We start from the raw sequence: 27,867 nt of genomic DNA, 5'->3' as shown, positions 1-27,867 counted from the left end.
AGTGGATCAGTGGTTAAAACCCTGTTGCTTTTGCCAAGGACTTGGTTCAGTTTCCAACAGCTGCATAGTAACTCACAGCCCTCTAAACTCCAATTCCAGGGGAATCTGGTGCCCTCTTCTAACCTCCGTAGGTACTGCATGCACATGGTGCACAGAAACATGCAGGCAGAGCTCCCTACACACAAAATACAAATAAATTATTATTTTTTTTAAACAGTAAGTTGTCCCCTTAAATTTTAAACCAGAGTATTACTCATATGTTGCTATGCTGAGCTTAAACTTGGGATCCTTCTACCTTGGCCTCCAAGTACTGAGATTTCCAGTGTGTACCTCTATTCCCCACCAACAAAATTATTTTACAAAGAGGTCTGTGCAGGAGCAATAATTCTAACAGCTGAGAGACCCATAACTCAACTTCTGTACAATTCTGCACAACTCCCAGTAATTCCACCATGGAACTCTGTTTCTACACGGACTTTGCAGATTATATGTGAAACTGGCCTCACTTAGTTCTTTTATTTAAAATCCTCTTATAATTAATGGTTTCTTCTAATCTACAGGCAGAGACCATTTCCCCACTTAAAGAATTTAGGTGACCTTTGTAATTTGCTCTGGCCAACCAAACACAGGATCAGCAAATTGCTAAGATTAAATAAACACAGGTCTCAAGGGGCCTTGGATACTTCCTTTTTCTTTCCTTCTTAGAATCATATGGTCGCCATGTTGGCCCAAACTGACCAAGTAGATCTCGATAGATAAAACCTTTCCTATTACTACACATGATGTCCACCCATCCTCTGAAAAGAGACAGGTATCTAATTTACAACACAGTATACATGGGAAAAAACAGACATCATCTGTTTTGGCTGCAGAAATATAGAAATAAGTTTACTGAGATGTAAACTTCCTTTGTGTTTGTTAGTTTTCAAAGTGCCAAAAGTCCTATGCAGGCTGCTGGAGAAAGCTGTCCTCCACAGTCTCTCTTAGCTGTGGACCCTGCCTGCTGCACTACTGTGGTGATTTGAATAAGAGTAGCCTCTATAGCCTTGTATAATTGAATGCTTGGTCCCCAGTAGGTGGAAATGTTTGGGAAGGATTGGAGGTGTGGCCTTGTTTCAGGAGATGTGTTACTGGGGATGGACTTTTCAAAAGTCCACACCATTCCCAGTTAGGGCTAGCCCTCTCTCTCTCTCTCTCTCTCTCTCTCTCTCTCTCTCTCTCTCTCTCTCTCTTCCCCCCACCCCCGCCTTGTAGTTGAGGTCTCAAATGTGAGTTCTCAACTTCTGCTCCAGCACCATGCATTCCTGCCATGCTCCCCGCCACGATGGTCATAGACTAAACTAATCCTCTGAATCTGTATGCCCTGATAAATGTTTATCAAGTTGCCTTGGTCATGATGCCTCAGCACACCACTAGAAAAATGACTAAGACAACTATCTACCCGTCAGTCATACAAGATGTACCCACTGCTGTGACAGTTACAGGGGCAACCAACCACTCTCTGGCTATTTACGGGCAAGACTTCATGCCTGGTGCTGCCAGTGTGGTAACAGGACAAAGCAGTGAAACGACCACTGTGGTTCTGCTAAACAGGAAGCTTTAGTCAAATTACCTTCTAAGTAATGGTGCTTGTGCCCACACATTAGTGCTTCTGTTCACCATCATCAGAGAAGCTTCTTTTGCAGTGGTAACTGCAGAGACTTACACTTGGTTAAAGTCCAGGAAATTAATGATTATTGACCGCTCAGCTGTATATGGGGCGTTTATAGCTTCCACACCTTTAGGAATATTCCCAACAAGGAGAAACAAAGAATGAGAGAACCAGAAGAAGTGTGGACCATTGTGGTTCATTGTCCTCTGGGTACCAACCACATGGGCATTGTGCTTTGTAAAACATGGCAGCTTAGATCACCTGCACGAAACCCACACAGGAATGGGCATGTGACCACTCAATCACGGAAGGAGGAAGGGCCACCAAGGCCTTACCCTACCCCCACCCCCACCCCCACCCCCACCCTCTTAGAGACTTTTAAGCAGCTAACAATTGCTAATGGGAGGTGTAGTGTAATTGCTTCCTGAGGATTTATACATAGATAATGGTTGTTTGGAGAAGGAGAAACATTTTATCAATGGTACGATTGCAATTAAGTTACCCATGTAGCTGTAAGTAACCCTTCACCCATATTCCTGTAACAAATTCACATTCTTTCATTCTCTCTCTCTCTCTCTCTCTCTCTCTCTCTCTCTCTCACACACACACACACACACACACACACACACACACATACACATGCACATAAAATAATTTTTAAAACCCTCAAATCAATTTTTTCAACACATTTTTTTCACAGTCTTTGTGTGCACAGTGATGGGCCACTGCTTTGTACAGATGGTACATTATATTGGAAAGAGGCCTAGAACTTAACCAGTAAATCTAAACCACATTCTGGTCTTCTCGGCTGTGTCTGAGACAAAATTTTTAAAGGTAATTCCTATTCTCTTCACTGGAAATTGCTAGTACTCCACACTATAGGACATTTTGGGACCACTGGATGCTAAATGGGTCAGTCTGTTTAGCATTGTAAATATGAGACTAAAAGTGTTATAGTGGATATATACAAAACACACACTATGTACTAAATGTACAATATACATTGTGACTATACAGTAAAAGCGTTAACAGCTGAGGTTGGAGGATTGGCTCGGGCATTAAGAACACTTGCTACTATAGCAGAGGACCAGATTTGGTCCCTAGCACCCACAAGGCAATGTACAAGTATAGATAACTTCAGTTCCAGTAGATCCAATGCCCCGCACCAGGCATGTACAGACAACACAGCCAAAACACTCAAATACATAAAATACCAATAATAAATCTTCAAAGGATAAAATAAATAAGAACGTTAAATTCATTCACTAAGATTTGCCTCATTCAGTAAATGTATCAAGCTATGGGTAAAACACCAGAGAAAGAAAACAATTACTCATGATGCTGCCTACAATTTCCATCTACTAATAATCCGCAGCCCTCTGATTATCATAAAGTTAGAACGTGTGATTTAAATCCCACCCCACCCCACCCCCATGTTCCCAAAAGTGCGCAGGACGGCAGCATCGCCTTTGAGCGTCCAGCTTCAAGACTCACTTGACAGCTCACGTCCATCCCCGCCTCCAGCAGCACCTGCACCACGGCCTTGTGACCATTGCGGGCCGCGAGGTGGAGCGGCGTGTGCTTCCGCGTGTTACAGCTCATTAAGTTTGGGTGCGCGCTGATGATCATCTTCACCACCCTCAGCCTTCCGTAGAGCGCTGCCAAGTCCAGCGGTGTTTCGAGCTTGCTGTTCCTAATGGTGGGATCGGTGAGCTCCTCTAGGAGAACAGCCACTACTTCTGAGTGTCCGTATTGCGCTGCACAGTGGAGGGCAGTTTCGTTCTCGTTGTTCTAGTTAAGGTGGGGAGACGAAAGACACGACTTCAGAAATTTAATTAGCCATCAAACTCTAAACCCAGTTGTTTAAATTAAAATGTAACATGTATAGAGATGTGGATTTAAGCATAACCTATTTCGTTGATGACATCCAAGTGGATTTTAAATTTGATTAAAGTATTCATTACTCATTGCGTCAAAATCACATCTTCATTTTACCACTTCAATATATATATATATATATATAAACGAATCAGACTTCCCTGTATCACATAGTCTGGCTTCCAAGAGTGGTTGAACCACGCTGGTCAGTGGCCCTGCTGGGTCCAGACAGCCAGCATTCCCTGTACTGTGCATGCTTCTGTGACATTTGTTAATAAGAAAGATTAATAACAATTATAACATACTTTGAATGACTGACTGTGTAGACTAGAGTTGAGGGGACAAATTCCTGATGATGACAGACTTACAGAAAAGTTACCCAGATTGTTTCTGTCTGTTTTAAATAAATAGAAACCAGGGCTTTTGCTACAAATACAATGAGTAATAAATATGAATCATTATTTCTTAGCAGAAAGAATGAAGACTCATATCCCTAGGATAAGCGCAGGTAAGAAACAGGCCTAGGCCCACACCAAGGCAAGTAGCCAAGAAAAAAAAATGGGATTTTTCTAGAAATGTAACAAGATTTTTTTTAAAAAAAATTAATTCAGTTACGAGGCAAAATGATCCTTCAGACAATTTTTGTGATTGGCGTGAGTAGATGGGGTTCTTGGTGTGCCCAGAGGTGGCAGAGTCAGTGGGGAGAACTGTGAACAAGAAATACTAAGAGCACAAGTGAAAGCATCTTAATGTGGGGCTCCAGAGGTAAAGATCAGCCGCCATTAGCACAGCCATCCGCACAGTTAACACTCGCCACCAGACACAGTCAGATTTCATGTATTTACTCGCTTAGTCCTCGTTCTAAGATGGGGGCTTTCTTCATCACTACCCCTCACCTGTTGGAGGAGGCACCAAATAATCGAACAATGAGTTTTTGATCACACAGCCATTCTGTGTTGTGTAAGGGTAGCGTGAAGTTAGAGGTTGTGCTTTATGCCTCTCTGTGTTTCCCAAAGCCTTTGGAGTGGCAGCATCACCTTGGATGCACAGACTCACGTGACGGCTCACATCCCTACCAACGTTCCAGCAACACCTGTAGAACTGCTGTGTCCGCTGAGGACAGTGATGAGAAGTGACACGTAGTCAGGATTTGAACCAAGCCGCACAGACCCAGCATCTCAACTGTCAACATCCATGACCGTCCTTCGTAGCCGTGGTGCCTACAAACCCTCGCCAAACAGCTACCCGTTTTTACAAACGCTGTCTCGTTAACTTTTACAGACTTCTTACGTGTTTGGTATTAACATGTCTACTTCGAGAATAAGGAGTTTAAAATAGAAAAATGTCACACTACATCTAAGAAGCGTCAGGACTTTTTGGTACCTGTTAAAACCTAAAGCTTGAGCCCTCACTGCCTCCCTCTGCCACTCTGCTGCCAAAGAAGCTCTGAAAGTGGCTTAAAATTTTCCAGAGACTCCACCCAGAGCACACTGAGCTAGGAGGAGCTGCCTCTTAGACAGTAGCCCCTACCGAAACAAAAGGAAACAGATGATTTAAACTCAAACGCATCTTAATCCGGCAGGACAAGCGAGCAAACAAAAGCCCCAACCGAAGTGAAACAAGCAAACAAACAAACAACCTAAGGCTTGTGCTGGATCAAAGGAAAAACCGCAAACCAGTAAATTAAGCAGCTAGAGGAAAGACTTGAGAACCTGAAGAAGAGTGATGGGGTGGGATGGGCTGCAGGAGGAAGGGCTTCTTCGTGTGTCTAGCATCACCGCAGGGCGATGGGAGGTTAAAAACAAACAAAGAGACAAGCCTACTCCTTAAAGATGATAGATGAAAGCTGGGGTCACCCAGACAGGAGGGAATCCACCTGAAGACGTTTCTTGCATTGCTTGTGGAAGAATTAACCTCGTGCTTAATGTAAATGTTTTCTGTGCCTGATCCTAAAGACTGACTACATACAGTTTCAGACTTCCTACTTGGTTAAATCCGAATGTTCCACAAGTTTCATAAGAAGTCCAAGCTTATCACTCTAACGCATAAAAATATGACCCGAAAGTCTGCTTCCTGACCAGCCCAATTTCCCCCTTGGTCTTAAAAGAGCTGGATCACCATTTTTCAAGCTGTAATATCTCACTGAGAAAGAGAAAGGCCAATTATGAAGTAATGAGTCCTCGAACATCTCTCTACTTTTCCTCAGTCCTTAGCCTAGAAAATAGGAGCGAAATTGTAAGTCCTTCTAATAATACCAAATTAGTGCTGTTCAAATCTCAGGAGAAATTATCTCCGTCATTAAAGACCTATTTAGGAGACAATGTTCCCAGGTTTTTATCCACAATCAACACATGCTTGGGCTTTTACCAGGGGAGACTAAAAATTTTTCAAAGGCAAGATTATATACCTGTGTCCACGCTCACTAAGAGTCCAAGAAAGAAACATCTCATTTATGTAGACTATGATGGTGTATTGATTAACAATTGCTAGTTCATCTACAGAGAACATTCTTTAAAGGTTCTGAATTCTTCACCTTTAACCGAATAACTAGCCTCTGAACGCTGTAAGCCACTGTCAGAACACTGTAAGATACTTATAGACAATGGGTAACAAAAGGAAACAGCTGACAAACCTCACCTACCAAAAGACCTGAGTTCAAGCAACAAAGACAAAGTGCTTCTGACACAAGGATCCTCTGACTTTGGCCCCAGTAGTATATTAAAGAGAAAAACAAGGCCAGGGTAAAGGAGGGTGAGATGGATGTACACAAAACACACATAACACACGAAGAACTGGAAACGATGCCTCACTTCCTTCCTGGTTTCCACGGAGTACCAGAGTTTGCCTTTCTTGTATTTATTTATTTCTCCATCCTTTGTGACCAAATTCAATAAGAGCACCACATCCACCCTTCCCTTCCCACCTCTCACTCCTCCCCTGCTGCCCCCCCACTACCAAAGCCATTACCCCATTTAGCATTCCCTGTGTAAGCATCCGTCCAAGGCTGTCCTTCCCTGTTTTCTGCCATGGTCCTCCTCTGCATCCTCTGCGTCCCGGCTTTTGTACAAAATAGAATGGTGAACAGGATCTACCCAGAAACCTTAGCACACCCGTCATGCACAGTTCACTGGATCCCTGAACGGTCGTCATCTGTACATAAGAACACTGTCCTCACACATGGTGTAGTTCATGAGCCAAAATATGTCAGGCAGGGTTTTTTTTTTAAACATTGAAATGCAAGATTGACCGAATTATTTTCTAAAATGGACTCCATAATATTTTTCATCTGGATGTTTTATAAGCTCAGTATAAGCTCAGAGTTTATGTTACAGCATAAAAACATGATATAGAAAAAAAAACATGTTCTGCTAACTGGTGTTATTAAAACTTATCGCATATACCAACCAGTAATATCACAATGCACAATCTCAGTTCCTTATGCTCAGCGAAGGTCTGAAACGATAAATGGAAACTTCCAGAAGTACTTGGGAAGTTTTGAATCACAGGGTAATCAGCGCATGAGGAAATGTGGAGCTGTTCTATTCCATGTCTCTCCTGACAGGAAACACCCTAGATGACATTTAATGCTCATCTCAGGTATCAGATCCAGTGTGGATGGCAGATCCAATGTTGATGGTTCATGCAACCCTTAAGTCACTAAATGACCCAAAGCACAAAAGCGACGATCCAGACAAGGACCCGTGCAGTGAAACATAGAAGGACAAATAATCCCTGACACTGTGTGGCAACACATCAAAAGTGTGATAAAGCATTAAATGGGATTGTTTAAAAAGTCTGGGGCTGCAGAGATGGCTCAGCAGTTAAGGGCACTCACTGGCTGCTCTTCCAGAGGTCCTGAGTTCAATTCCCAGCAACCACATGGTGGCTCATAAGCTTTATACTGGGATCTGATGCCCTCTTCTGGCATGCAGGCATACATGCATGCAGAATACTGTATATATAATAAATAAACAAATCTTTTTGTTTAAAAAAAAAAAAGAAGCCTGCTGAAGACTCGTAAAACATGGTATGAACATTAGCATTTTTCCCAAGTAACGACAAAGGCATTTTGAAGTGAAATTGCTTACAAATGCTTTCCCCCAAGAAAATCTGAAGCGATGCAAAGAAATAATAGAATTGAGGTTTCCACCTGGGTTATTGGATACCTGATAAGAGGACAACCATATAAGAAGTCAAAGGTCCTCTTCAGAAAGTGAAACGCTAACCAAGGGGCATAGTTTCAATGCCATGACTGTGTAATTGGTTAAGAGCTTGTCCTTTGGATCTGAAAACCCCTTTTAAACATTCATTCCATTTCTGAATAGATGCATCCTGGACATCTCCTTCTCTAAGGACATGGCCTCGTCCAGCCAGCAGCCATGATAATCCATACTTCACCAGGCTGTGATAGGAATCAGGAAGGTGGTGTAGCTTGCCTGTCACTGGAAACTGTAAGTAACAGGGACTGGGATGGCAGCATTAGTGTCTAAGACCAAGACTCAGAGTTCAAGTCTCAGTTCGGGCCACCCAGAAGCGTGTGGCCTTAACCAACTGACTTAGCTTAACTGAACTCTGTTTGTCTGGCTATAAAATAGGAAAGAGAGTTTCACTTCCAATTACTAAGTAACATTTGGAATTAAGCAACGTTGTGCAGGTGGAAGTACTTTGAACAATGGCTGACTGCCCTTAGTCCTCATTAATGTCGATTTTCCTTCCTCCTGCTACTGTTTAAATACATAAAAGTTTCTAATTGGCTAAAACGTTTCTGTACCAATTGGGGCGGGGAGCTAAAATCCAAGTTACTGGTAAGAATAAAATTCACACTCCTGACTCTCTCAAGGGTATTGGTCTAAAACGGAAGGATAAATTTAGAAAGAAAAGTCTGGAGAAGGTGCTGAGATGCTCGGATTCTAGGATGTTAAGGCCTAGATGCTAAGCCCCAGCCACACAACCCACATTAAAAAAAATAAAAATTTCAAGCAGGCATGGGGTTGGGGATTTGGCTCAGTGGTAGAGCGCTTGCCTAGCAAGCACAAGGCTCTGGGTTCAGTCCCCAGCTCCAAAAAAAAAAAAAAAAAAAAAAAAAAAAAAGCAGGCATGATGGCACAGGCTTACAGTCCTTCCACATGCATATTCATACAGCTGCCTGGGCACTAGTGCACACACACACACACACACACACACACACACACATGCATGCACAGGCACATACATGCACAGGCACCACCAAAGCAGTCTCAAGAAGTGTTCAACTTGTTGCCAACCAAACCACAGCACTCAATAGTGGAAATGCAAAAAGAGGATTTCTACTCCAGTCTTCTTCAAAGGATTTTTTTTTTCCAGAATGCGATCGATCTTCAATATTACCAAAAACAAGCGTTTCTTGCAAATCATACCAATACACTTACACCACTTAAGAGTTTCAACTTTCAAAGATAAGTGGACACTGTGTGTTTCTTATTTCCGTGTCATTTAAAAAAAAAAACATTGTTTACTTAAGTCCACAGCCTTCTCTTTAACCTTGGGCTGTTTTTCTTTCACTTTGTCACTTCAGGTTGGCCAGGCGCCATGAAGACAGTTTTAGGAATAACCACCAGATGGCTCATCCTGTAAATGATGTAAGCCCTGGATCTCGGGAACAGAGTAGGAATCTCACAAATTTCCTTTTAGCATGATGTGATGATAAAGATAGCCAGGTCTGATATTTAAAAAAAGAAATACTTAAATGCATCCTAATTTCGAAAAAAACCTACATTTCTGCAACGACATAAACACCAAATTTTATTGTCGTAACGGTGAACGAGACACTTTTCTGACAAATAAAACTAGCTTTTCGTTAATTGGTCTTTTCAACACTGCGCTTGGGTGAAATTTTTCTTCTTTACCTTTGTTGTTTAAAGCTAGGGTTGCTTTTCCTTCTTATTTCCTCTCAATTTCAGGCAAAGGTCTGCATACTCTATAGCTATTCGAACACTCTGCTAATTGTCCTTGAATTAGAAACTCTTGCCCCACAGTGATCTATTTACATTGGTGTTGGGCGGCAGGAGGCCTGCAGCTTAATACTACGGCTGTGAGGGTGTGATTCAATTGTTGGACTGCAAGCTGGTTTTCAAATATAGTTTTACAGAATTGGAACAGTAGGGGGCATTGAGAGCTCAAGGTGTCTCTTATACTATATTACATGAGGAGGACGCATTTCCCTCTCTCAAAAATGCACTCTGGTCTGTATCAATGCTCAGAACTGAATTCCTTTCTAAATCCGTTCATTGTTTATAATGCAGATATTACGTTCAGTCTGACTCTTTCTGCCCTTATTATAATTCTCTGTGGTGCTTGGCTCAGTCTAGACATCTCTGTCTTGCATGTATATGTTTAGAGGAAATGTTTAACTTACTGGGAGACTAGAAACTGTGAACACTGTATTTTACCCATTACCCCGAAAAAAAAGTGTACTTAACTGTGAAAATGAAAACATTATGCAAATGATCGCTGTAAACAATGTTTTAGCATTCACCATTTTATTAAGGAACAATCATTCTCGTTACAAACACGGATAACGTCCTATCTTTATTCAGTAGACTTAAAAATGGGCGATGATTCTATAAGGCAGGCAAAACTTTTACAATTACTTGCTCTATGTGGGGGTTTTCCTTTTTAACAGAGGGTCTTCCCAAATGCTTTACTGCCTGTGCGTGATATCCAAACCCACAGAGCCTGTGCATCGCATCCAAACCCAGAGAAATGTGCAAATCTCTTCTTTAGGAGATTCTGCAGGAGAATGATTTGCGGGGCAGGGTAAAGATAAAAGCGACCAATGACTCAAAGTGGCTTTGCCTTTGCAAAACTTGGGAGTAAATTACGGCATGAGCAAGCATTCGACGAGTGCACCTGTTCATTGACTCTGGAATGTGAAGGCCCGTGATGGATAAGAATCTTCACAATCTCCACGTCTCCTTTCCAGGCAGCCAGGTGAATGGGGAAGTAACCTTTGTTGTCTGCGACATTGGTGGACGCCTCGAATTGAAGTAGTTTGAGAACTATGTCCCTGGGGGGAAAAAGCAAACAAAAGAAAAGAAAACAACAGAGAAGAAGACATGCTCAACAACACAGAGTTTTTTTATTGGGCAACTATGAACGTTTACTAGGGACTAACAATCATTTGAGGCCCTACAGTTTAAGATCTGGATTAAGAGTTCTCACAGGGGGTTGGGGATTTAGCTCAGTGGTAGAGCGCTTGCCTAGGAAGCGCAAGGCCCTGGGTTTGGTCCCCAGCTCTGAAAAAAAAGAACCAAAAAAAAAAAAAAAGAAAAGAAAAAAGAGTTCTCACAGTTGACAAACTATTTTACTTAGAAAATACTCTAAGCCCTCCCAAGACTCGTGCAGGCATGCACACATACATACATGCACAGTGTGTATAGACCCGGATTATTAACTAATCAATAAAATTACTAAAAGTGCTAAGATAAATCTGGGTGGTTTTCCGTATTACCTCTAGAGAGGACTAGAATGAATGAATGAATGAATGAATGAATGAAGATGTATACAAAAGAGAAATTTAGGTACATGGGTGAGGGAGCTAACAAGCTAAGTATAGGACTAGATCACTATTAAAAGCCAGAATTGACTAAAGTCAATCCTTGGGGTTGAGAAAATTACCAATAGAAAGAATATAGCAGAATATAAATTTTTTCATGAGATTAAACCAAGACTGGTAAAGACGAAAAAGTAAGTGGCCATTTAAAAAGAAATGAGGTTTGAATCCTAATACCTCAGAAGAAACAGATAGAATGCAAAATAACAATAAATGGTTAAATCGTATGCCCCAAACGTAGCCTAACCGCTAGATACAGTTGCAATGTAGATGAAATTGTGATTAAAAAAAAAACAGAGAATATGTTACAGATATGCTTGTGTGTTCTGAGGAATCTTCATCTTCTAATGATAAGATTTCTGAGAAAGTAAGACATGAATTATACCTCTTTTAAGAGCTGGTTGTACTTGCGTCTGTCTGTGTGTGTTTGTGCCCATGAGCGGCCCGTGTGTGTGTGAGTGCATGTGGAGTGACCATGAAGGCCAGAATAAATCAGAGCCTGGGAGCTGAAGTTATAGGTAGTTGTCAGCGGCCCAGTGTGTGTGCTGGAAACTGAACCCAGGTCCTCTGGAAGTGCTTTGAACTGCACTTGTGCTAAGCCATCTCTCCAGTCGATAAATTAAATCCTAACGAATCTTTAAAAGGTTCTTATTTAAAAAGATCCAAATTTAGAAGGCTGGGAGTGACTTGGCCATGCCAACTTCCTGACTTTTAATTTTAGCACCGTTTTCTTTTCCTTTCTGGAAAAGACAGTAGAAAAACAAAACAGCATCAACTGCTGAAGTGTGGTAAGAATGTTAAATGGGAGTCACAAATGTCATGTGATAACCGGCACTCCACTCACTATGTAAGCACGAGAATGTGTTTCAAATAAGAACAAGACTGGGTGGAAGTGAAATTTGACATTTATCCAAGTCACATGATTTTTCTCATCTCTGCCACATAAGAGCTGTCTGAGAGTCTTCAATTCTGAGAAAAGTAAATAGCCACACTGAGGTAAGAAGAATCCAATCAATTGTTATGAATAAGAAAAACCCACTAAGAGCCAGAATGGGGCTTTCAATTCCAAATATGTTGTGTTATTGACAAGTGTAAGGAAACAAGCAGCAAAATGGTCCCCTTACTTTTCCTTTCTTTATAAAGTAGCCCGGCCTTGTGTATTTCATCATAGCAACACAGCACAGACTAAAAATACCTTTCAAGGGGAAGATGAAAAGGATTGATGGGGTGAAACCTTTCCTTTTACTCTCACTAAAAATTCAGAACTTTTTCTTGGTCTCAAATTTTGTTATTTCCTAATCATGTCAATGCTAAGCATTGACTGTTTATCCAGAAAAATTATGAAGCATTGAAAAACGATTATTTTTAAACAGTGACTTATTTTAAACATTTGTATTGTATACATAATATTATAACCATTTAATACCTAAGTCAGAAAGGGACAGTCTATATGAGTTAGAAGAAGAACATCACTAAATACTAACAATCTTTTTACATTTATTACATTAGTTTATCTGATGGGGGACACACGTGTGGAGGTCAGCGGACACCTTGCCAAAGTAGGATTTCTCCTTCCACCACGTGGGTATGGGAGCTTTGAGCACAGGTTGTCAGACTTGATGTGCAAAGCTTTTACTAGCTGAGTCACCTAGCTGTCCCATTCCTTCCATGTGGTACACTTTTGATGTGTTTACTAAATGTCTTTGTGTTTCTACAGTACTGGGCGATTAAATCCAGGGCCTTGAAAAATGTAAGCAAATGCATTAGCTATTATCCCTAAACATTTTTTTACTTTATTCTGAGGAAAGGGCCTGCCAGATTTAAGGATGGTCTTCAACTCTTGCCTCAGCCTCCCAAGTACCTGGGAGCAATATGGGCTGCTTGATAAGTGTGTGTACCTTTACATTTAAATCTTCTTTCCAATTTTTTATGGTAAGTTTTATAACCTTATTCAAATTTATTAACTAGTAAATCGGCTGAGTTCAGGTTCCATTTGAGAGCACATTTTTTAAAAATAAAGTTTGACTTTTAATCAAGCCAGTACCTGGCAGTTATTTAAACACAATAAATACTATCATTAATAAACTGTCATTAGTCATCCTTATGGTGCATCTAGATGTATCATATCTAATGTTAATTAAATGGCCTTTTCCATACAGGCTCATTAAGAGCAAATTAAATTTTAAGTACTTTCTATATATAAACTTAAAGGTTACAAGAATACTCCTATTATTACTTTTTATTTTCCTATAGACTGAATGTAATACCTTATTCGGGGAAGGCAAACAACTAAGGATGTTGGCTGTTTCATTCCTTGGATTACACTGTTGATGCCTCTAGACTAGGAAGCATTTTACCAAAAAAAAAGGAACAATGGTTCTCATAGCCAGCATTTGATATTGTGACCCGGGGTAAATAGTGTGTCTCAGCCACAGAGTACACACTTAGCAGGTACAAAACCTGAATTCAGTGCTAGCAAGTCCTAGCTTGATTTCAGACACTTGAGGGCTGTGTATGGTGACACTGTATGAGTGTAGCTCAGAGTCAGGCCCAACACTGTAAATGTCAGGCCTCATAGAGTTTACCTTTGTGAGAAAAGCGCACACGCGCGCGCACACACACATACACACACACACACACACACACACACACACACACACACACACACACCAAAAAAAGGTGTTCTGAAATCCTAAAATGAATGTGGTAGATGGGTGTGGTGGTTTGAATAGGTTTGGCCCCCATAGACTCTGTGTTTGAATGCTTGGCCCATAGGAAGTGCTACTATTAGAAGGAGTAGCAAGGGAAGAGTTGTGGCCTTGTTAGAAAAAGTTTGTCACTGAAGGCAGGGCTTTTGAGGTCTTAAATGCTCAAGCTACCCCTACTGTGAAACAAAATCTAGTCTCCTCCTGGCTGCCTGCGAATCAAGATGAAGAGCTCTGGGCTCCTCCAGCAGCACCAGGCCTGCCTGGATGCTCCCAGTGCTTTCTGCCATGATGACAATGGACTGACACCCTGAAACTGTTAGCCAGCCCCAATTAAATGTTTGTCTTTACAAGAGTCGCCTTGGTCATGATGTCTCTTCACAACAATGGAAACCCTAACTAAGACACGGGGGTGACAGAAAACGTAACTTTATTGCCAGAGGCAAAACAAAGTATCAAATTAAATCAAAAGTATTCCAACTTAAATAATTTAATTATTTTGCACATAATAGATGCAAATTCAGATAAAAATACAAATTATATTGTTTTTTCCACTCTCATTTGCATTCCTGTTCTGATAAGTATGGAAACATTTCTGATTAATATTAAATATCACTGAAGAAATTCAGAGTAAATTCTAAGCAAAATCAAAGTACTTGGTTGTGCCAACATCATTTTTTCTCAGTTTTCTCAAGAAGATTCCATATAACTTCATTACAACTGTGTTTACTTTATCCTGTTGCTTGTCTGTAGGTCTCAAAATAACAGCTTCATCTGGTTTTAGAATTAACTAACCAATGAGTTTCAATTCTCTTAAGGCTGGCACCAGACTTCCCAAAGGCCACCTGCTTCTCTTTAAAGCAAATAAAGTCTCAGGTGTGCTGTGCATGCCCAGAAGGCTGGGGGACATATGGCCCACTCTCACGGAAGCTTCTTTATATAATAAATTCATACTTATAATTTCTAGCCTGTGGAAAAAAACAATTAAATCTAAGGGTTTTCTAGCTATTGCAACAACTCTGGGTATCTGATTATAAAAATTTTAGAGTGTCCCTCTCTTATTTAAAAAAAAGCGGGGGGGGGGGGGGTTTTGGGGATTTAGCTCAGTGGTAGAGCGCTTGCCTAGCAAGCTCAAGGCCCTGGGTTTGGTCCCCAGCTCCGGAAAAAAAAAAAAAGCTAAGAAAAAAAATCAAAACTAGAGACAGCGTCCTCTCTGGATTCTAGCTCCAATTTAACATACGATTTAGATTGCAGATACTAGAGTCTACATGATATTAAATTCTAAAGAGATAAAACGGAAATTATTCTTAACTCCACACATGCCGTATTATCTTCACACGCATATCTTCAAGGGGATAAAGATAGTTTGTTGACACTTTTAATTTTCAAGAGTATCCAAGTAGTACCACAACACATCCAAACAGGGTTTGAGAAATAAGACTTAAGAAAAATAAGGAACATTTTCCTAATTAGAGAAGGGGAATAAAATGAAATATAAGAACTTAAGTGTAATTTTAAAAAAAATTGGTAAATTGTTTTTTGAAAACTATCTAGGCAGGTGATCCCAGCCCTTGTAAGATAGAGACCGGAGAAGACTGAGTCTCTCAAAGTCAGCCTGTAAGAAGCACCATGACTGAAAGAAAAAAGAAAAAAAGAAAAGAAAGAAAGACCTGGGGGCTGGGGATTTAGCTCAGTGGTAGAGCGCTTGCCTAGGAAGCGCAACGCCCTGGGTTCGGTCCCCAGCTCCGAAAAAAAAGAACCAAAAAAAAAAAAAAAAAAAAAAAGGAAAGAAAGAAAGAAAGACCTGGAGAGACACAGAGAGGGAGGGGCCTAACAAGGGAGCTGTACTGTGCCCGGCCAAGAGAAAGCTTGCCTAGTAAACCTAGTCTTGACTTCCACCCCCGGCATTTATTAACTAATTACTTACAAGACAAGACAAGACAACAGAACACAGGAAGAAAGAAAAGTCAAACAGGAAAGAGGGCCGGAAGAAGGAAGGCAAAGCAGGTAGAAAAGTATGGAAGGGAAAAGACTTGGTGGGGAAGGGTGAGGAGGACCGGCATTGTTATTCAAAAGAGAATTAAGGGATTGATGTTTGAGTGGAAATTGTTGATACTTATCCCCAGTACAATTTCTCCTTGACCGTGATTTTTTTTCTCTGTCATTTAAAAGTAATAACTTTCTATTCTGTAATTGCAAATGACCATTTCTGCTGTGTCCAGCCTGACTGATTGGCAATGAATTGTTCCGTATGAAATGGTGCATCATGGGAAGAAGATGCTTCTCCTCCGTTTGTGGATTAACCAGTGCTGATAAACAAGGGCTCCAGGAGGACACACCAACGTGGAAGAAATGGTCTCAGTCTCCAGTGTGGAGGCTTAGGGCTGCTCACACATTGGTGGTGGGGAAAAGTTAAACTGAAGGCAAAAGAATGAAATGCGGGGGCCCTCAGGCATGCGTGCTCCCTAGCTCCGAGAGTCTGCAAACTCTAGCCTAGAAGTCACATTTATAGGAACAACCTAGGAATCGCAGTAGCAACGAGAATGCAATATTCTTTTTTCATTACCTGCTAAGGTTTACTAGAGAAAAATGCAACACAGTAAAGCATTAATGGCCTATGCTAAGGGACAATAGCAAACAAAAGAAGTATCAGCCGGTCCCACCTTCAATGGTGATCTTCTCTCCTTGAAATAACTTTTTGAAACCTAAGACAGAATTAGTTAGGATTCCATGGGAAACACTACCTGATGATATGGGAAGGTATCTTAGAAATGCATAAGGTTACACAGAAAATCCGGGGAGAGGTTAGGTGCAGGAGGCAGTAAAGCGGACAAATGATAAAAGCGTAGACTTGTAACAAGAACGCTGAGGGTCACGGTACAACCCCATCGTACGATACAAGTGAATGGCCTGCTCTGTCCATATATCCAGTAAGTGGGATTAGGCAAGATAATGGTGTCTATGTGTAGAAGTCTGTAAGTAACTTACACATATAGGCAGAATATTCCAAATTTCAGAACCATAGCATCACAATACAAAACTGAGAGACGAACGATACACAACGTAGATATCGAAACTGTAATTGAAAGATCAGTGAAGACTAGCCTAGCCAGTGCACTGATACACACTGGACTGAAACCAAAAAAAAAAAAAAAAAAAAAAAGTTACCAATGACACATATTAAAAGTAAATGATTAGCAGTTTAGACACCTTTCCCACTTTTTCCAAAGCATGTGCAATAGGATGCTATTGAGAAAAAGTTTTACTAGAAAGTGGTTGACAAACGAGCTCATCAGATAAAAATCAAAGATATGTAAGTATGGAATACTTACAATGAGTAGGATGCTTAAAATACCTGGCCGAATCCTATTTTCTTTATGCTAATCATAATGATTACTGCTGGGTTCCTCTAAATTATCTTTGCTTTCTATGTTGGTAACAGAAACAGTAATGTTTTCCCAGGTCATCATGTGTAAGGCAATAATGTTCAGTAAATAGATTTTCTGAAAATTTAGAAAAGCTACAAGTCCTAACTTGCTTTCAAACACTTGAGAAGTGGCACTGTAGGAAAACAAGAAATGAGTGTAATTCGTAGTTGGCCCTGAGATGGTAAATGTCAGGTGTGCCCCACAGAGTTTACCTTCACCAGAAACCTGAACTCTAAATGAAAAAGAAATATCATTCTCTCTGGTCTAAACTGGTTTAAATTAGCCTTGGAATCTAATCATCCTGATACAAGAATCATAAATAATAATTTCACTTTTGAAGGAGACCTGCGAACTGAGCCCAGTGTTTCACATCCACAATCCCAGTTTGCCAGAGGCATGGGAAGAGGTCATGGGATTGAACTGATCTTTGAAAAGAAAATAGTGACAGACAAATAGACACACGGACATGGTTTCCATTCTACAGAAAAGCAATCTAATAATAAAAAATCCTATCAAAACAAAACACTCTAAGCTAGATAGGATATGATAAGATAATACAAAAGAAACAGATAAAACAAATGTGTTTGGTAATCCAATACTAAGAATATAAATAATGGAAGATCAAATTTGTAATATTTTTTGCAATTCAGATGGTTCTCTAAATATACTGCTGAACAACATTGTGAGTCTGAGGTCCACATCAATAGAGAGAGAGAGAGAGAGAGAGAGAGAGAGAGAGAGAGAGAGAGACAGACAGACTGCTGAGGTTAGATTTATATAAGTTTTAAGAGAAAAACTGTAAGGGTAATAAATAATACAGAAATTCTAAGGGTTTTTGAAGTAAGTTTTATGGACACCAAAGTAATAATCGACAAGAGTATAAGTTAGGCCTGTATATTTCAAATTTAAATAAATTTTATGTGGGAAGAAATAGATATGTGTATGAATGTATATGTGTGTGTGTTTATGTATTCTCATGTAGCTCAGGATGCCCTTGAACTCACAAAGTACACAAGGATGAGCCTGCACTCCTATAGGATACAATCTTGCAGTGATGAACACATTCCACTCAAAACTCTAAAGTTAAATGAAAAGAGCCAAGCCTGCGACCCAGCTTACTTCATTCCTCAAAAGGAAAGCAAAAAGGGAAAGAGGGAGACAGGGAAGGGCACATTCCTCTTAGGGTAGCAAAAGTCAGAACATCTGTGTCACCAAGAAAATGCATCACATTTTAGCACTAAACCCTTAGCTTACCTAGCCAGAATACAGATATAAAATACTGGTTGTAGTTCTATGTTCTCTCATGCCCCATAGCATAAACTAGCATATTAATGAAGACATTAATCCCATAAGATCAAATAGGTTAGAGCTAAGAAAGGTGATTATATATGACAGAAAGCATCACATAAGTACCCATGGCCTCTGGTGGCAGGACTGTGGCAAGAGTCCACTCCTGTGTTGAGGGGGAGTAGGTAAAGGTCACGAGAAGGTAAGTAGTAGTTTGGGTTTTCTTTATCCTGTTTTTTCCCTAAAACTACACAGGATTAGCATGGTCCCTGCTTCCATCATTCCTGTGTGAATCTGTTTACTACTCCTTTGAATTGACGGAACACACCCATGCTCAGTGATATCCCTACCGAGCATAACTCATCAGTGTTACCATCCGGGGCCTCCTCGCTAAACGGCCTAGGACCAGAAGACTTGAGAAATGAGAAGGGCGACAACAGATACAGATAATGTGATCACATGTAACCCAATCCGTAAAACGTCCAGTCCGAATAAGTGGCACTTACTTATGTCCATTTAAGGCTGCGTGGTGCAAAGCGGTGTAACCCGAACTGTCTGTGCAGTTCACGTTGGGACCTCGCCAGATGCTGCGAACGAAACAAACACAAGCACAGAGTTAACAGGTACAGAGTCACGCTTTCAGGAGCGAGAACCACGCAGGCGCGTAGCAGGCGACGGGTAGCCTACGAAAACTGCGGTTCGGTACAAAACGAAAGACAGCTTTCATCTACACCCCCCCCAAAGAATAACTTCATTTATTTGACATAGAGAAATCCAACAGTGGGTGCCACCATCTTCAAATATACTACTGAATATCTACTCGCTGTCGTGCATTAAGTCTGGGTCCAAAATTTTCCTCTCACTATTATTACTCAAGTATTAATACTCAGGTACTATGTACTAAAGAATAAGGCTCTATGACACTTGCCTCCACTCTTTTAATGCACTCACCCTGACATGGAAGAGATTTATGTGCACTGCATTACACGTTTGCATTATGGGAAGACTTAAGCTCTTCTTCTTGTTCTATTGCTGCCAAGGAAATGTATAGAAAACCACAAGAACCATTATGCTCTTACCATTGACTTTACTATACAATATGTTCTGGAACTAACACATAACTATGTAAAAGACTCATTTGGTAATTGATCACTGCAATTAAAGAAATTACTTTTAGCCTTTGGAGACCATAAAGCATTGAAAGACACTTTTCTAAGAGCAGACAAAATGACTTTAATCTAATGTTCATGCTGATATTGAAATTAGAAAAGATACTAGCTAATGGCAAATTCATATTCACGAAATATTTATAGTGTATTAACTCCAGGTCACATATTGTGACAAGCACTGAAAATACAAAATCATAGACAATAATCTTTCCTTCTAAGAGCATAGTCTGACTGGGTGTGGCGGCTCATGGCTTTAATTCTAGCACACAAGAGGAAAGGCAGGCAGGTCTCTGAGAGTTGGAGACCAGCATGGTCTATACAGGAGTTCCAGGACAGCCAGGAATATATCTAACTCCTGTCTCAAAAGTCTAATGTAGATAATGGATATGGTACACATTCAAACATGCAGGAAAATACACACACACATGAATAGATATGCATAAGTGAATAAATACACACACACATATGTATATGTGTATGTACATACATACATACGGAGAGAGATGAAAAGCAAGCTTTAATAAAATACACCCTAAATTTAATTAAATGAATTAAATTTAATTAATTTAAATAACACAAATGATTCATTTTTATTAATTAAATTAATTAATTTAATTTAATTTTAAAAACCCTAAATTACTAAGCTGTTTGTACAGCTAAGTATAGACTTGCTTAGCATAGTCAAGGTCTGAGGTTTTGGTGAGAGATCTCTAACACACACACACACACACACACACACACACACACACACACGAAAGAGAGAGAGTTAAGAAACCTCAATGATTTTCTTAATAGAGAAAGAAGACCTGATCCAAACAAGGTTGCAACACAGATAAACAAAAGACAGAAAGGGTCATTTGATAGTCATTAAGGGCACAACTTGACAAGAGCACATAATGATCTTACGTAGTTTTTTAACGCACATAACAGCAGATCTTCCAAATACATTAAGTGAAACCTGGCTCAGCTGCAAAGGTAAAGCAGGCTTATATACCTATGTCTGAAAAAAAATTAAACTAGCTCTCAGTTGATGAAATAAAAAGAAAATCAGTATGAAACTAAATAATATTATCCGCCAAGTTGATCTAACTGGAATTTATGTGACATTTTTTATGTAATAATAACAGAATAATAAAAGTTTTTACAAGTAAACTCAGGATATTTATCAAAACACAGCAAGTAACATAAAATAGGCCCGATATACATGAAAGTATTCAAATTAAGATAGATATAGGCTCTGACTACAGTGAAATTAAATTAGAAAGAACTCACACAGAAATACCTGGGAACCCCTGTTGTTGGCAATGAAGTAACATCAAAGTCGAAGAAGATAATAAAAAGGAAATTGCAAAGTGTTTTAAGCTTAAAACATAACACACTAAACTTGGCTTACTAAACTGATTTAAACTTTACATACTAAAACCTTCCATGCACAAAGTATACCGAACGAACTAGTGTCACTAAAACACTAATTGAGATGAGAGGAAAGGCTCAACCTGAACCCCAGCTTCTAGTTTAAGAAACAAAAAAAGAGCTAGAGATTGGCCATTAAAGGTTCACACTCAATTCTTAAAAGGCTACAAGTTGTATTGCCAGCACCCATGTAATCTAAGTCTGTCTTCACAGTTGCCCAGTATGCCCTCTAATGGCATCTGTCCCACACATGACACACACACTCACACACACATGCATACGCACACACTCATACACATACACATGAACACACACAAACATGCACACACACATGCACACACACACTCATACACATGCACACACGCACGCACACACTCACATACATGCACACTCACACACACAAGCACACACACATCAGGGTAAAAAAAACAGCTCATGAATCATATAACACATTAACAAAAGAAACCAAATAATCCCTCTAAAATAGGCATAAATCCTGAATACATGTCCTCCAAAGGGAATAGGAAAATAGAAAATGGGTATGTGAAAAAGCCTACCATTTCATTAACCATCAGATTTCATCAGTAATCAATTTCACTCATTAGGATGGTTATTGTCATTCTTTGCATAGCTGTCCCTTTTTTTTTTAAGTGCTCATAAAGGTTTGGGGAATAGAAACTGTCTATACACTGCTAGCTAGAATGTAAAATGATATAGCCACTACGAAAACACCGTGGATGTTTTAAAATAAATTAAAAATAGAACTTCACGTAGCCCAGCAATCACCCTTCTGAATATACACCAAGATATTAATATCATGGCAATAAAGGTAACAGCACGCCTGTGTGCACTGGCAGCATTTATCCACCAAGAGCTGAGACAGTCAAACAACCAAAATGCCTGTCAACTGACGGACGAGTAAACCAAGTGTGGGATACGCTTATAATTAATGTAAAATGAGGAAAGACCCTGACGCTTGCTACAGCATGGGATGAGCACAGGGAACATCGCCCTAAGTGAAAAAGACAGACACAGGGGAGGATTGCTGTCCATCAACGCTGACTGCAGCACTACTCACAATACTATGTGGGAACCAACATATATATATATATATATATATATATATACATATACATATACATATATATATGGTCTAGATGCCCCCATGGAAGTTATTAATCCAGAAAAAAGAACGGGATAGCAGCAGTAGTAGAAAGGTGGATGCAAATACAGAGAATTACGTCAGTCGTGAAACCATCAGTACCAAGTCTTCTCTAATTTGTGGTTTCTAAATTTTCACAAAGACCTAAAATAATGTCCCTCTGTGTGTATTTATACCAATGTATAAGAATACAAATATGTGTGCATGTGTATTTTTATAACATGAAGGTGCAAATGAAACAGAGCAAAGGGGGTTAATGGTAAGGGAGGTCGAAGAAGGGGGCAGAGAGACATAGGGGAAGATTATGTTCAAAACATAAAAATACACTTGAATAAAAATGTTCTTATAAAACAGTACCATGCATATTTAAAATGTCATTTATGGTAAACAGTGGAAGCATGGTGGAAAGAAATCTTAAAGGCTGAAAACTCAATTCAACTACGTTCTTGAAAGTTACTGTGGCATAATCAAAAATTGTTTTCAAATCTGAACGTTGTTTAGCCTAGCAACCCCTCTTTGGGGAGTTTGGTGAGTATGAAATGAAGGTATTGATGTAAACACTGTAAACAAAAACACACGCTTGACAATTTTAATAGCAAAAAGAAGAATATTGTGAGGCTGATCAGACAAGGAAAAACTGGATTTACCAGCACTGGGGACTCATCCAAGTACGGTGTGCTACATCACTACTACAGTAAACAACTATTATCTAATTGTGGACACCTTGAAAGCTAACAAAACTATATACTAAATGAAAAAGGTGAACTACAAAATATCGTATTTGACTCAGAATCCCAAATGTGTTTTATGCAATAACTCCTTCACATCTGTATAAGACAAATACTCTTACTATTTCCACTGGGCAGATGAGAGATATTAGCGTTAATTTAGAAAAATACATATAATGTCTTCAAAGCCTTTTGGTTAAAATTATGTGCAGAAAAAAATGTACACAAAGATACATTTAACTCCATTTTTCTTTACTAACTTCATTTATTCACTTTACATCCTGATCACAGCCCGCTCTCATAAGTCCCTCCCCTCACAAACTCCTCTCCTTCTTCTCAGAGAATGGGAAGCCCTCTTCAGTATCACCCTACCCTGGGTACCACCCCACCCTGGAACATCCAGTTGCAGTGGACTAAGTGCATTCTCTTTCACTGAGGCCAAACTAGGGCAGTTAGAGGAAGGGCATACAATGGCAGGAAACAGAGTCAAAGACAGTTTGAATCCATTAAAATACCATGTAATTGCCCCCCCTAGGGACCCAGCCCATATACAGCCACCAAACCCAGAAAAATATTACTGATGCCTACAAGTGCACGCTGACAGAAGCCTGATATGCCTGTCTCCTGAGAGGCTTTGCCTGAGCATGTCAAATACAGAGACAAATGCTAGCAGCTAACCATTGAACTGAGAACGGGGTCCTCACTGGAGGAGTTAGAGAAAGGATTGAAGGAGCTGAGGGGGTTTGCAACCCCATAAGAACAACAATGCCAACCAACCAGAGCTCCCAGGGATTAAACCACCATCCAAAGAGTACACATGGACAGACCCATGGCTCCAGCTGCATATGTAGCAGAGGATGGCCTTGTTGGGCACCAACGGGAGGAGAAGCCCTTGGTCCTGCCAAGGCTCCACCCCCCAGTGTAGGGGAATGTCAGGGTGGGGAAGCAGGGAACACCCTCATAGAAGAAGGGGAAGGGGGGATGGGATGGGGTTTTACGGATAGGAAACTGGGAAAGGGGATAACATTTGAAATGTAAATAAATTTTTTAAAAATCCAATAAAAAATAAAATAAAATAAAAAATGAAATGTAAAAAAAAAAATACCGTGTATTGAGGGGGGAAAGGTGAAGAGAAAGGTAGATTCATTGGTTCCTTTTTGGCTGCTGTGATCAAATATCTAACATGAAGACCTTAAAAGAGAAATTGGAAGCAGTTTGGGTACAGCCCACCGTGGTGCAGAAGGCATGGCCACAGGAGTAGCCTGTAGCTGGAGTAGCAGGAACTTGCTCACATCTCAAAGATTAGGAAACGGAAAGGCAATGTCAGCATTTGTCTGATTTTTTTTTCCATTTTCAATCAGGTCAGGACCCTGCCTTGTGGGCTGCTGCCATCACATCAAGGTGAATCTTCCCTCACAGACTGAAAATACACTCATAGACACACCATGGGCTTGCCTGTGGGATGATTCCAAGTCTGGTCAGACTGCCAGTGAAGAATGACCATCATGGTGCCTTCACTTTAGATTATGAGGAGACTTGTAGCATTCCAAGAAACTTGGAATTACTTCTGTAGTCAACTCGACACTTGTGACACAACACGACTGACATTTCAAGGAGACAGTTTCTCTGACACGTTTTGCAAAGTGACCAGAAAAGGAATTAATTTTAAAGATTTATTTATTCATGTATTATTTCATGTATACGAATGCTCTGTCTGCATGCACTCACTCCTGCAGGCCAGAAGAGGGAATCAGATCCCATTATAGATGGTTGTGAGACATCAATGTCGTGTCGATGTTGGGAATTGAACTTAGGACTTCTGGAAGGACAGGGTGTGATCTTAACTGCAGAGCGGTCTCTCTCGCCCTCCTGTTTTAAAGGCTTAGTTATGTATTTTTATGTGTATGAGAACAGTCGATGTTAATAGAACAGATGAAAGAAATATCCTGAACTATTGGGTACAAAATGGCAAATTGAGAAAGCTGATAGAGGGAGATAAAATTCTTACATCTGAAAGAAAACCTCTGAGAGGTGATAACCACATAGAAAAGAGTTAGCTTGGCACATGACTGAGTTTCATGAATGGCGTGCAGCTGGCGAGATGACTCTATTTGTAGGAACTTCGAGAGCTGTGGTGTCTTTGGGGAATGCCTGATTTCAGACAGGCTACCTCAGAACCCTGTATTGCTATTTATTGCTAACATAAGGTGGAGGTCCTCTGAATTCCATTTACCTCTTGTGTCTCAGTTTTTAATTTTTTATTATCAACAAAAAATTAATTGTAATAGCTGAAATTTTTCTAATGAATGCTTCTTCTTATTCCTCCTCCTCCTCCTCTTCTTCTTCTTCTTCTTCTTCGCAGAATGAATATAGGCACACATTCTTATAAACAAGGAGGTTCAGAATAGAAATTTAGCGCATGTGCCAGGAAGCTAAATTCAGCTGCACCTATCGACAGAGCCTGTAGGCACACATCCACATATCCTCAGAACATCTCTACACATTCGAAGGCTATAAATAATCCAGGCCCAAAACCTCAAACTAAGAACTCAAAAAGGAAACCCTGATTTTGGAAAGCTCATGCCTTGAGTCAATAGCCCATTCATTCCAACTTCTTAAAAACATATCCCTCCTTTACTCAGTCATGATAAGGACCTTTAGCAGATGTACAGAAAAGGCTTGAGAATCTCATTATGTGTGGGTTTTTTTTAAACCCAGATTCTTTATCTTATTCTAATAGAGACTAAAAATGGCACTTCCGAATATTTTAAAAATCTTCTGGTCAGCATTCGTTACCCGAAATGAATGCTTTCTTATGATGAGATCAAAACTTTCCAAAAGACTCCATTCCCTTGGTTGGAATGTAACCAGGTTCCTGGGCTTTCTACTGAACCAGGACATGCACAAAATCATTTCATTTCTTTGGTTTTTACATAGTGAAGATGATAGTCCTTAAATGTAATCCCAAATTCCTTGGGCCAATATACACATGCATAGCCAATGAGATGTAAGAAACAACTACCCCCACCACTTGGTCATTGTTATTTTCTTCACAAATCTAAGGAGAAAATCCATTCCTAACAACACAAGAGTGTGTCAGCTTTCTCTGGATCTTCTCTGGAGCTGGGGAAATAAGTCAGTAGTAGAGAGAGCCCTATAAGCTCTCCGACTAGCCCTATTTCAAGTGATTGATGGCCTAATGAGGACACAGACTTTCATATTATGTAATGCAGGGCAGCTCAATGTTATTATTGGGGACAGAGGGAAAGAAAAAAATCGACGGTTACACTGATGTGATTGGTTTCCGACATCCACCAGGAGACACACCATCACGCCCTGTGACAGCATTTCCAGACAGGGTTAACTGAACGGAGTTAAGATCCACCCTCGAAGTGGACAGCCCAGAAGTAGAAATCCCAGGGTAAAAGAGCATGGGTATGCCTCCTTCACTTCCTCCTGAGCGGGTGTCTCTCACACCACTGCGGCTGACGTATCCTCCACTGCGGTCAGACTCCAGCTTCTCCGGCTCGCTGATAAGGACCAGCAACTCCCCAGTGAACTCCCAGACTTTCAGACTGGGACTACTAAGCCGTTCACTTCTTGGACTGAAAAGCTACCAGATTCTCTGCTCTTCTAGCCTACAGAAAGCCACTGTTGAACACTCCAGCCCTTACAGTATAAGATAATCCAATAAATTCCTCTTTACAGTATATATCATACAGATATATTGATACTTACATTTTACAAGCCCTATCCCTCCATTTATTTTTCTCTCTTCTTTTTATTTGTTCTTATTTTGGTTGATCAGGTCTCACTAAGTAGCTCTGTCTGTTCTGGAATACACTATGTGGACCAGGCCAGCCTCAAACTCACATAGATTCCCTTGCCTCTGCCTCCTGAGTACTGGGATTAAAGATGCGTGCCACTAGGATCGGTTTAACACAGCGTCTTCAATGATAGGCTATAACCTCATATGGGAGCACACAACTGAATAAAGGGAGATGGGGGGGGGATGGTGAGAGTAAAAGGTTTCTGAATGTTCGGCAACCAAAAATTAATTAAAAAACAATATACAATGATTTCCAAGTGTTTCTGGTAGCACCGCCCCATGATGCATTTCAAGACTTGACTTAGTTCTGAACAAACAACGTGTACTTTCACTGCGCATGCTCACGCCACACATGACAACGCGAGCTCTCAAGTCACACGTGACAGCAAGTGCTATCTGAAATACTTTGGTTCAGACTCAGAGTGTGAGATGCGCAGTGTTTTTACAGAACCTACGAAGTTTTCTGCTATTATAGACACAGAATGGTTTGATTACAGAAGACAAAAACTTACGTATTTCCCTACCTTACTTCCTCAGCACAAATGTATTAAATTAGTAAATATCTGAACTGTATTATATTGAAATGTTTGATTTTTGAAATTTAGGTTGCCGGCTAATCTCCTTTTAAAAATTCGTTATTTTTAATTTGGAATTAGGAGAGAATTTCCAAATTTTTTCTGAAATGGCCCTAAATGCACTTCCTTTCTGAACTATGCATTTCTGTAAAGTGGCAATAACTCACTGATGATTATAAAAATCAAAATATCAATCAACTCCAAAAAAAATGCTAAAGAGGTTCAAATTGTACAGTACCAATATTCAGCCTAATTTTAATCCTTCATATAAAAGAAAACCACATCCTTCCCACTAGTATGAAATTTGCTTTAGGTCTTGATAAATAACAAAATTATTATGTCTACATTACATATACATACATATATGTACATAATTATATTCAGATAAATGTCATTATGACTTGGTATCAGTGTATAATTTGTATACCTATTCTACGTACTTTGCGTCTCA

The 27,867-nt window shown here is 40.0% G+C and overlaps 1 protein-coding gene across 15 annotated transcripts in view; it reads right to left on the bottom strand.

Moving 5' to 3' along the window:
- The window catches only part of Anks1b (ankyrin repeat and sterile alpha motif domain containing 1B), a 1,165,904-nt gene that overhangs the window by 959,403 nt on the left and 178,634 nt on the right, over window positions 1-27,867 (bottom strand). For all 15 annotated transcript variants that reach the window (NM_001414940.1, NM_001271371.3, XM_039079051.2 and 12 more), the window contains exons 2-4: window positions 19,047-19,127; window positions 10,418-10,574; window positions 3,146-3,442 (exon numbers count right to left, since the gene is read on the bottom strand). In NM_001414940.1, the coding sequence (NP_001401869.1) occupies window positions 3,146-3,442; window positions 10,418-10,574; window positions 19,047-19,127 (535 nt within the window). The remainder of the gene's footprint in view (window positions 1-3,145; window positions 3,443-10,417; window positions 10,575-19,046; window positions 19,128-27,867) is intronic.

The sequence above is a fragment of the Rattus norvegicus genome, chromosome 7 (genome assembly GCF_036323735.1).
Source record: "Rattus norvegicus strain BN/NHsdMcwi chromosome 7, GRCr8, whole genome shotgun sequence".
Lineage (NCBI taxonomy): Eukaryota > Metazoa > Chordata > Mammalia > Rodentia > Muridae > Rattus > Rattus norvegicus.
The sequence above is the reverse complement of the archived record's forward strand: the minus strand, read 5'-3'. Positions and strand labels throughout refer to the sequence as shown.